The sequence below is a fragment of the Netta rufina genome, assembly GCF_964035555.1.
Source record: "Netta rufina genome assembly, chromosome: 7".
Lineage (NCBI taxonomy): Eukaryota > Metazoa > Chordata > Aves > Anseriformes > Anatidae > Netta > Netta rufina.
This window is the reverse complement of record NC_140130.1, coordinates 32697769-32708556: the sequence shown is the minus strand read 5'-3', so window position 1 is coordinate 32708556 and position 10788 is coordinate 32697769. Positions and strand designations below refer to the sequence as shown.

The following is a 10788-nucleotide window of genomic DNA, read 5'->3' as shown; positions in this document are numbered from 1 at the left end:
GACCGGGGGAGGGAGGAAGGAGCCGAAGGAGTGTGTGTGTGTGTGTGTGTGTGTGCGAGGAGAGAGAGAGAGAGAGAGAGAAGAGGGAGGGGAAAAAAAAAAAAAAAAAAGGAGAGAGAAGAAAAAAAAAAAAAGAGAGAAAAAAAAAAAAAAAAAGAGGGGGTTGTCGGCTTGACAAAGCTGCGGGCGGCTGGATGGAGCGGAGCGGGCCCCGCGCTGCTCTGCTCGGCGATGCCCGCTCGGGGGAGGAGGCTGCTGGCGCCGGGCACGGCGGGCTCGCCCCTGTGAGGCGGTAGCCGCTGCAGCCCAGCCAGGGCACGGGGCCGCCGGGCCGGCCGCTGCTTCGCCTCCCTGCCCAGCCCCGAGCCCCGCAAGGGGCTGCGGGCTGTGCGGCCGGGGCTGCCCGCACGCTGAGGAGCAGCGCCCCTGCCCCGGCCGGCGCCTCCCCTCAGCCCCCCGCCGCTCGCCGAGCCCGCCCGCGGAGCTCCGCGCCTGCAGGTAACGGGGGGGGGGGGGACAAGAAACGAGGGGACAAAACGAGGGGACGCAAAACGGGGGGACCTCGGCAGGACGGGACCCGCTGCGGGTCCCCGGTGGGGAGCGGCGGGGGGCGGGATGCGGGGCTGGGGTCCCCCGGGGCTCCGCTGCCGGCCGGGGTTTGCTCCATGCCCGCTTTTTGCCGGTTCTTTTCCCTCTTTTTTTTTCTTTTTTTTTTTTTTTTTTTTCTTCCCACTTTCTGCCTTATTTCTGCTGTATTTCTCCCCTCTTTTCCTCCCGTTCCCTGCCGCTGCCGCGAAACCCCGCGGGACGCTTCGCGGCGCTGACAGCGGGACGGCGGCGGGGACGGGACGGGACGGGAGGAGGAGGAGGATGGGGATGAAGATGAGGATGGGGATGGGGATGGGGATGGGATCGGGATGGGATGAAGCTGAGCAGCCCCCCGGAGCGGAGAGGGGCCGGCGGCAAGGAACAGCCCCGTCCCGGGGCGAGAAGCCCTGGCTGGGCTCTATCTGGCTATATGGAGAGATTTAAATGCAAAGCGGCCCGTTCAAACAGGGAGCCATTATGCGCTTGGTGTGAAACGCTATCAACATTTAAAACTTCATTGTCTCCTTTGTACCAAATCCCTGTAAATCTTCCACTGGCCTTTACTCATTTTCATCTGAAAAGCCTGTTTGGGCTGAATAGACAGCAATCAGCAGCCTCTGGATTTCTCTCTCTCTCTGGAATGTCAATTAAAATGCAGATTTTTTTTTTTTTTCTTCCCCCCCCCCATCTCAAGCAAAAGACTTGAGAAAAACAGGATAGTCCTGGAAAGCAAATGAAAGAAGTTCAAACAATGCAAAAGTACTGAAGCTGCCAGCCGGTTCCCATTAGTCCCCCAGAATTAATGTTTAATAGCTGTGATGCTCAGATTTGCTTGGAAGCTGAACCGGGATGAGGAGGCTACTCGGATATATCCGTGTGTGCATCCATATATATGCATCGATGTGTAAATAGGTGTAAATATTGAAATAAATAAGTGCTAGTTTGAGAGCTCTACCCACCTGGGTGTTTGGGGTGAAGCCACTCGGCTGCTGGGTGCTGCTTTGTGGGGTGTGAGCCCCGTTTCATTCAGCTTTTCCCATTCCCTGCTCAACAGAGAAAGATGCTAAAGAGCCGTAGAGGAGCCCTGTATTGATTTGGTTAACATACTCTACAAATTGTGCTCTCCCTGGGGAGTGATAAACATCTTATAAACAACAATGGAAGTAGATTAAAAAGAACACTGAGCATTGAATTTAATTAATGCCACTGCTGAACAAGTACTACTTGTTTGTGTGCGAGCGCGTTCAAACTGAAGTACAGCTTGGAGGAATTTGGTTGGGCTCCCAAACCCGTCTGCTTTCCCATGCTTGTCAGTTTGGCAAAGAAATTTGGGCAGGTATGTGACGAGGTGAAAATTGACTTGATGAGCGAGTGGCAAGGAGAGCCATCAATCACGGGAGGCTGACAACTCCTCCCCGAAGTGTAGGCTGAGAAGAGAGACAGAGTTCCCTTTCAAGGGGAAAAATAAACACTACGTGTGGCTTTCACTGAGTCTGAGACTCCAGGAGGGATTATGGTATTGTAGTCAGGAAGCCAGAATTGTGGAGGCCAAAAAGCATGCTGGGGCTGTGTTCCAAACACTGCCATAGAGGTACATAATTACCCGGCGCAGGAGGTCTTTCCAGGGAGTCGTCCCCCAGCAACTGTGGCGATTGAGCTATGAAAAGAATTTGGGTTCGTTTCATCTTCGCTGGACTCCGCTCGGTTTGGGAAGGGGCAGCCCTCGCACCGCGGTCGCAGTGGCGGTGGTAAAGCCTGGCGGCTCCACGGATGGGCCCCGAGCTCCCGTTTTTCCTTTGCTGCACCTTCGCGAGCCTCGGCTTTGGCTTTTCTGTCGCCCCGCGGAGGAAGAGCCCCGTCTTGCTGCTGGCAGATGCTCAGGTGCAGAAGCGGGCAGAAACCTCCAGGTGAGGAGCCGCCTTGTCAGGTGGCCTCGTGCCATAGTCCGCGGCTTGTGGCGAGGGCTGCAGCCCTGTACGTGCTTTACGCAGCATCGAGCACTGCCTAAAAATCTTCCTCCGCCGAGATGTAGGTGGAATTAATGCTGCTGGGAAAGGAGTCTGGGGTGTATGGGAGCGTTCTGGTATGTTGTCTTTTGGCGAAAATGTGATTAAGTTTTTGCATTTGTATACGTAGCCTTTAATCAGGCTTCTCAGGATGATTTATGGAAATGAAATGAGCATCGCAGGCAGCCTGTTAATTAGGATTTATGCCCGCTTTACAGCTGGATAAACTGAGCTGCAGAGCGGGGGCTGTCAGGCAGTCAGGTGGCGGTGGCCGCGAGGGCTCGCTCAGGTCCCTCACCAAAGGCAGACCCATCGGGGCCACCTCCACACCTGCTCTGCCCTCGCTTCAAGAAGTGCTCAGCGAGCGCCTCGTGAGTGTCTGCGCAGTGGTTTGGTGGTGGTGGTGTTGGAGATGTGGTGGGTGCTAGCTCATGGCCACGCTCTGCTTCAGCCCCTGCCGCAGGGACGGAGCGTGGGGCTGAGGGGGACAAGCTTGCCCCAAAGTGTTAGGGGTTCCCCTGGAGCACTGTGTGTGAGCTGTTTCCTCAGCTGTTTATATTCTCTAAAACCCCTTCCCGCTGACCCCAGGAGTTCTGTAGGTTTCTGCATACCCCAGGTACAAGACACCTCCACAGCACGTCTGCCCGTAGCCCTGGGGACAGGGGTTGGGTGTTCCAGCTCTCAGCTGAAGGTTAAGGAAATCCAAATAAACCCCTTAAAGGCTGGCTCAGCAAAGGGGAACATTTGTCCACATTTCTGAGTACTGGATGCTGAGGACCCGCAGCACATCCAAATGACAGGCTCCTTACTTTTTGTTTTTCCTTTTGAAAGGGTGAGGGCAGGAGGGAGAAGAGAGGTTTTACGTTGGTCTTTCCCTCAAGACCGGTGCTCTCTGAGCCTCAGCTGGGTTTCATTACATCTCAGGTGAATCACTGGCCAGATCAGAAGGACTGCTGCAGTCCCTTGACGTACCCATTTTGTGGGGGGTACCATCTTTTATTCCTGGGGAGGAGAACAAGGTGTGCTTGTCTGGGTGAGCTGCTGGGTCACCCTCTGAGGATGCTCTTCTCTTCTCACCGCCCGCCCAGCTCCTTGCTGTGGTGCCAGCAGGTCCCCTGAAGCTGCTTTGGCACTGTTCCTCTTCTCTCTTCCTGTGGCAGCAATACCGAGCAGTCACCTCCATCTATTTAAATTAGTTTAATGGGGAATTAATTAGACTCTTTGCCCCCCAACTGAAAAGCATTTATTAAAAAGCATCTCTGAGCAAGGGGGAACAGCAACCTGTGTGAGCAGGCTGGGCAGTTCAGCATGTGTGAATGGAAAACGGTGCTGGGGAGGTCTCCTGTGCAACCCATACCCAACATTTAATGGATTTTAATTGCTAGTTAAACCAGTTAACCAGTCTTAACCAGTGCCTCTGCAAGGACTGGACCCTTTTACCTGTGTGGGGCTCTCAGATGTCGCAAGGACACTGAGCTGAGGTAGGAGAAGGTGCATCCCTAGGAGAGCTGGAACTGCTGAGGCACAATGAAGCTTTATGGATTATCAGAGCCTAAGGAGTATTTTTTTCAGCCGTTTTATAGTGGAAAATTACTGAATTAGTGAAAATTCAGCTGGCTGCAGAACTGCCTAGGTAAAGGAATGAAAAACAAGGCAAACTTACATAAACCTTCAAACAATAACACGAACATAATTTGTATAATTGTGGTAATTTTGTAGCATTACAGGTTATGTGCCTGCACATGTGTGTGCCTTTATTTTTTTTGTAAACTGTATATCTTTCTGTCAGTAAAATAGCTCTCTAAATATGTGCTGAGAAGTGATTTTGTGAAAACAAGGAGGACTTGGTTACGCCTCAGGTGATGATGGAAACTGCTAACAGAAAATGAAAAGTCACTCACTTTTCACATATTCTCAAAGCTGGAAAACTATTTTTCCCATCCTCCTCCTCCTCCCCCTCTCACCTCAGCTCTTTTTAGGGCTTTGTAAGGTTTTTTTTTTTTGGTTTGCATTTAGGATGGTTGCACTGACCGTGTTAAATCTCTCCTCCCCGCAGCAGCAGCCGCCGCTCCTGGTGAGGAGGCACTGCCCTGGCCGAAGGCACCGCGTCCTGTCCATGCTTCTGTAGAAGTGCTCAGATGGGATTAAAGTCCACATGGAGATATGGAAATGGACCAGGAATTTACTCTAAAAAGATGGTCGGCTGGGATTCGGGTTGCCTTATATGCCTGGTGGTGGTCACCATGGCTGGAATTTCCCTGGCTCGACCGTCATTTAACTTAGTTGTCGAAGACGCCACTTTGGAACCCGAAGGTAAATCACTCTAGAGTGCTTATTTCTGCAAAAGAAGTTATTTCGAAATGCCTCAACATCTGAAATTAAAGTCAACACCTTTCTATGCTTTGGTAAATAGCAGGCAAGTAACAGACGAGTCCTCAACAGTTATGTTTTCCAACTTCTCCTATTCACGCGCGGGCTATGTTCATGCAAGCATGTGTTTATTTAATCTTGTGCAAGCAAGTGGTGTCAGTGATTTCACTTGGGACTGTCATCACGTTGTATAATCAAAGTGTACAGATGAAAGTTTTCAGGAATGGGTCTTTAAGGAAACCGGTCTGTTGCACTTGTATACCTGTAGCAGATTGCTCAGGCAAGGACGCGGCTGGACGTTTTTGTGATTTGAGCTACCTGGAAGGTTAAGAGAGGGGGAAAAAAAAAAAATCACAGTTGCTTTTAATCATGTGCCGTGGTTGTTTAATTTTGCAGGGCACTCTGCAAAAGCAGGTGTCATGGCTTTATTGTTTGTAGCTGGTTGCTACAGGTTTTCCTATTGTTGTCAATATCCAAGAACAACCGGCGCGCTGTCTGGTTTGCAAACTCTGGAAGTGGAGATCTGAACGGCAAGGATAGCAGCTAATTACTGTGAAAGCGAAAACTTGTTGAAACCTTTGCTTTAAAAGAGATGTTTTGATAAAATCTCCTATTTTGAGCCTGCACCTGTTGGTACGTTCCTGTAGGTATATCCCTTCCTCAGACTTTCCAAGTTGTTTTTCTTCTCAGAGCTAAGGAAGGGCTGCTATTTTCATTGTCTTATTGTATTTAAGATTGATTTTACTATGCTATGGGGGATCTTTTCTGCTCTCTGAACACCTTGGGGGAAAGCGAGGCTTCCTTCATAGGGTTTTTATCCCTCATTGGAAGAGTGCTTACATTTCTAATAACTCAACTGTCAAAACAATGCAATTGTCCATAAAACATTTTTCATCAGGCGAGCGTTCTGGAGAGAGTTTGGCCTTTACATGTTCTGCTACTCATGTCCAGGGATACAGCTTTGTTTTTATTTAATCCATTTTCATGCAAAACGTATTTGTTTCTATCCACTGCCTCTAAAAATAGACGTCACCAGCTAACGCATTTTTAGAATCCGTTCCAAGTACATTTTTATTGATGGCAGGGGAAGAATTATGTAGAGACGATGAGCCCTCCTCCCTAGCAAGCATTCCTGAAAAAATTAACACAGTATAGCAATATTGTCATCTGTCATGGACAGAGATTGTTGATAGCGAGGCTTTTTTGTTTCTTCCCCTCCCCTTCTGAGGGTAACTTGAGAATTAAAGAAAAAAAAAAAGCCCAACTCTCATCACCACTTACCGTATGATTTGTTAATTGCACATCTGGTGCCTTTTTGGCTTTTCAGAGGGATGACAAAATCAGGAATAATTCTGGTTTCAGAATTATTAGCTGCTTGTAGTGAGGTCCTCTCGTTTTAGGGTTAAATCAGAAAGAATGTGATTGCATGATTGGTGTAGTATTTTGCAGGGAGAAGAGTAACATTTTTGACTTATGCCTGATAACTTTTCAGGGAAAGAATAGCTCTATTATTTTAAAAAGCACACTTTAAAAATACACTTCTTCCACAATGAATATCCAGTGGGTGGGAATCTGGGTTTTATCAAAGTGTAAATTGCTAAAAACTATTTAAAACTTCTTCCCTGGGTAGGAATGTTAACTTACATGAGATAATTTTAGATGTGAGAACCTGAATCATTACCAGAAAGGGGAAAAAAAGCTTCTAAGTTAATGGTATAATAAGAGCTTTTATGCTGCAGAATACAGTGAATTGTGTAGGACTTATATCTGAGATTTGGGAAATAAAACCTCCTTTATGTACTTCGTTAAACTCCTTAAAAAAAAAAAAAATCACCTTCTCTGGGTTCCATCACTGCCACCCACAAGCTCTCTGAGCTGAAAAGAAAACCCCCCAAAAAACTTTAAAAATCTCTTCAAAGACAAAGCTGCTTTATTATTATTATTATTTTTAGTTTAGTAAATGCCAAACATTTTGGTCAGAGCTAATTTGAGGGGGGTCAGGTGCTCCAATAATGTGTGCTTTCGGTGGGGCTGCTGACGGTGCAGTCATTAGAGCAGTGACATTTCGGACCAGCTGAGAAGGTCGCCAGGGCTGTGACCTTTTGTGACATATGTTGATCTGTTCCTTCATGGGCATGCCCCGAATTTTGTCTTTTTTTGGTGTTAAGTGCTTTTATTGTTGCTATTTATTGTCTTAGTGAGTCAGAATATTCAAGAAGCCGTATGCACCATTAACAGGAATTGAGAGCGTGGCTTTTTGTTCTGCTGCCTGCAATAAATAACCTCGGGTTAAAATACGCTGTCGGCTCTTAGCTAAACAAAACTTTAGGGATATTTGCAACCATTTCCTTGAGTATCAGGCTACGTACCTTCGTTAGCATAAGCAGTAACTATCTGTTGGGGTAACTGGCTGCGTTGCTGGATGCACACATGTGTACACAGATAGATAGATACCCCAAAAGATAGATCCTGCTGTCTTTGGTTACCCACAGTGTATCTGATCCCTTTGGGAGCATGCTTCCCTAAGGTGCTGTCATAAATTGCTGGACGTGTTGGGCACCGGGACTGTGACCATTAGCTGTTACTACTCTGGTACCTATAAAAATATTTACCCTGAAGATGGTATCGTGAGCCGTTGTAAATGATAATGTCAATATTGCTATCGCGGACACGCGCTGAATCTGTTTGTTAGTGGTTGTGGTGCTTTCTTTTCTTATGCAGTGATAGGAAAACCCAAGGCTGGTGGGCAGCCAGAGCAGAAACAGGGCCTGCAGGAGCTGGTTTGGGGACTGTCAGCTATCAAATTCTGTCTCGCATCAAGTGTTTACAGCACTGGTTTTTTATCCCAGGGAGCATAAAGACTTTCTGCTTTTAAATATTTAGAAATAAGTCTACCCCGGCGTGTATAAAGGAGCCATTCTCTTTCTGTGTACCCAGCCCGCGAAGGCCTTTGACAGCCAACGTTTCACAAGGGCTTTGACCGCACACATAGGTTGAAGGGTTACTTTGTGAACTGAATAATTAGTTTAGACATATATTTGATAAATAGCAAGCTCTCCCTTGACCTTCCCTTGCCCAGGCTGTGTGTTATCGTTCTGCTGGGCAGCTAATTTAGTCTCTTCCCCCATCCAGTGCCTTGACGCTGTCCTTGGAGCACCCGCTTGGAGCCCTCGCCTTGTGCAATAACAATGTGTTTCAGTTCTTTTAATTTAGGTCAAATTTCAAAGGACTCATTTAAGCTTTCCACAAGGGACAGCCTAATTCCGCGTCCTGTGAAAAAACACGGTAGTTTGAAGTGGCCTTAAATGTGTGTTTGGGAGGCTCCTAGGAGCTGCAGCGAGTGAGACCTTCCGTAATGAGTGTTGTGGTGTGCTTATGCTGGGCTCCAAAGCGAGTGATGCTCTGTCACCCAAGCTTTACCTCCGTTTGTGGACACGGAACAACATACAAACACGTTCAGTGCCATACCCAGAGCAGTACACACGTCTTCATTAAAAAAAAAAAAAAGTTGCTTTATCCACAGGAGAGTGCTCAAAGGCTAATGTCTCACGTGGTCCCAGCACAGGCTGGTCGGAGATGCTTCGTTAACCATCGTGAGCCACCTGGGTGAGGCTGTGGGGTCTTGCGAGCTGTTTCTCAGGCTCCCAGGGACCCTACATGGCTACAGCAGGTGTGCCCACCCCAGGTCCTCTCCCTGCCCCTGCCATCAGGTCGCAGAGCTGGGAGGAACCAGGGTGCTTTCTCCGCTTTGGTAGGGAAAATAAAGCGAAAAATCCACCCAAGATTCTTGTGCAATGTTACTTTTTTTTTTTTTTTTTTTTTTTTTTAAAGAGCAGTGGCTTTGATATCTGCCCGAGTTATGAGTAACAACTCAAACTGATTAGTTAAATCAGAGGGTGTTTTTTTTCCTCCTTTTGTAAGGAAGGGCAATTATCACAGCCCATTACGGAGGAATGTGACACCCGCACAGATTCGGGTTGGATGCCCTCCACAGCTTACATCTCACTAAGTTATTTGGCCCAGTGCAGGAACTGCTAGCTGAGATCGTGGGGAACTGGACAAGCAGCCAGATTAAATCGGTCCAATCCACCATCCTTCAGCAGCTCCACAGGCTGGAGACTAATGAGGCGTGGGTAGGGTTGTTATTTACCAGTGGTGTTGGTGCAAGCTCATGATGTGTCAGCATGGTAACAGTTTGGTAAACTAGCACAAATAACTGGACATTTCAGGCCTATCTGCCATGTTTTAAAATCACAGCTTTTTCTTTTTTGGGGGAGAGGGCAGCAGGGGGTAGCTAAGGCTGAAGAACTGGGTTCCTTGAGTGATTTTTGGAGCCTGAAGATTTTCAAACCTGCTGAGTTTTTACCTCTTTTATTTTTATTTTATTTTTTATTTAAACACAGGTATTGATAAAACCCCTAACCAGTGACTGACCCAATGGCAGCATGGTTTTCTAATTTAGTAATAACTCTTCCTTGGCAGAGAGCACGTGGTGAATTTCAGGCTGTAGTAACTTTTTACAGGCAAGTTGCAAGCCTTCGAAAGCAGAATTAGCCATGAAAATGCTGACAACTCCAGTTATGCAAGGTTGTGTATGCATGCGATGATGGACTGTTTGGTGTTGTAATAACAACCATGGTGTAGCTCTTAATGAGTGTGTCTCTGTATCCAGCTTCAGTAGAAATGCTCACTTGCCTTTCAGGAATTAAATTCAAAGACGAGCATTTTCTTAGAGTAACTATCAAGTTCAGGTACAGATGGAAATGTGAGAGAACTAATTAACTACCCTTAGCTGTCAGATTTTAAACTGTTAAATGTTTTGTGAGACCTCAAGATTGAAGCTTTGCAGCAAAAACAGACTTCTTGGAAGCAGCACTCTGCAGCAGCATAAATCTGGATTTTCAAAGAGCCATCTCCCACTTAGGCAAGTTTTGTCTTGTCTCCTTGCGGTGGTGCACCTGGTTTAACCAGAAGAGAACACTTACATCCTTATATCGGTGGAGTTAAGTGCAAAATCTCTGCGGAAAAGACAGCAGGAACCCAAAGCACGTCTGAAATGATGAAGGGGGCTGCGCCAACATGAATGAGGGCCTGGATCCCTGGTTATTGGTGTTGGCTGTGCTGTGCTGCTGGCTGGGGTCAGGCGTGAGCAGTTCTGGTGCAGGTGGTCACAGTACCCTAACGTGTGCTTGCGATGGCAGTGGGGAGCCAGATAGTGCTCGACCTGGCACGGAGCCTGCGAGGTAAAATTATCCTTACGGCAATTTGGGATGCGATCTGAACAGGCTGGAGGTGAGGTTCAGCACACACTGTACCCCTTGACTGTGGCTTTTTCTTTTAAATTTGTCACCGTGCACCTGAGAATCAGAGCTACCTTTGAGCAGAGCTGGCTTTTAAGCTGATTTCCAGTGAAGTTGGAGCGACTTTGAATAGAGGCACATCCTAAAACGAGAGCAGATCTGAGGCTCCTGTTATGATGAGGAAGGGTGCATGGGGAGCTGCTGTGGGAGCGGGGCTGGGGGTGCAGGCACGGGGCACTGGGGGCTGCGCCTCTGACGAGCGCCAGCTGCTGGGTGAGATGCTCGGTAAAAGGACCAGGAGTAAATATTTATGTAGGTATATATATTTTTAAAACTTCTAAAAACAGGCTATAAATCACTTACTGATTAACGTACATCTGCGGTGTGTCCCGTCCCATCTCTTAAGTATCACTGCTGTTTTGGTAAGAAGAAACCCTTTTATTCAGGAGTATTTGAGCTTTGGTTTTCCTGGTTCTGCTTCAGAGCCTCGGAGCAGTCAGCAGCTGGTACGGAGCCGTGCCCCA

The 10788-nt window shown here is 47.7% G+C and overlaps 1 protein-coding gene across 2 annotated transcripts in view; it reads left to right on the top strand.

Annotated features, from left to right (window-relative positions):
- Positions 1-4657: 4657 nt before the first annotated feature.
- Positions 4658-10788, top strand: part of FGFR2 (fibroblast growth factor receptor 2) — a gene marked incomplete at both ends in the record, with an annotated part of 75280 nt that continues 69149 nt past the window's right edge. Inside the window, one exon of one of the 2 annotated variants that reach the window (XM_084290346.1) lies at positions 4658-4907. In XM_084290346.1, the coding sequence (XP_084146472.1) occupies positions 4733-4907 (175 nt within the window). The remainder of the gene's footprint in view (positions 4908-10788) is intronic. The other variant, XM_084290345.1, reaches the window with a different exon arrangement.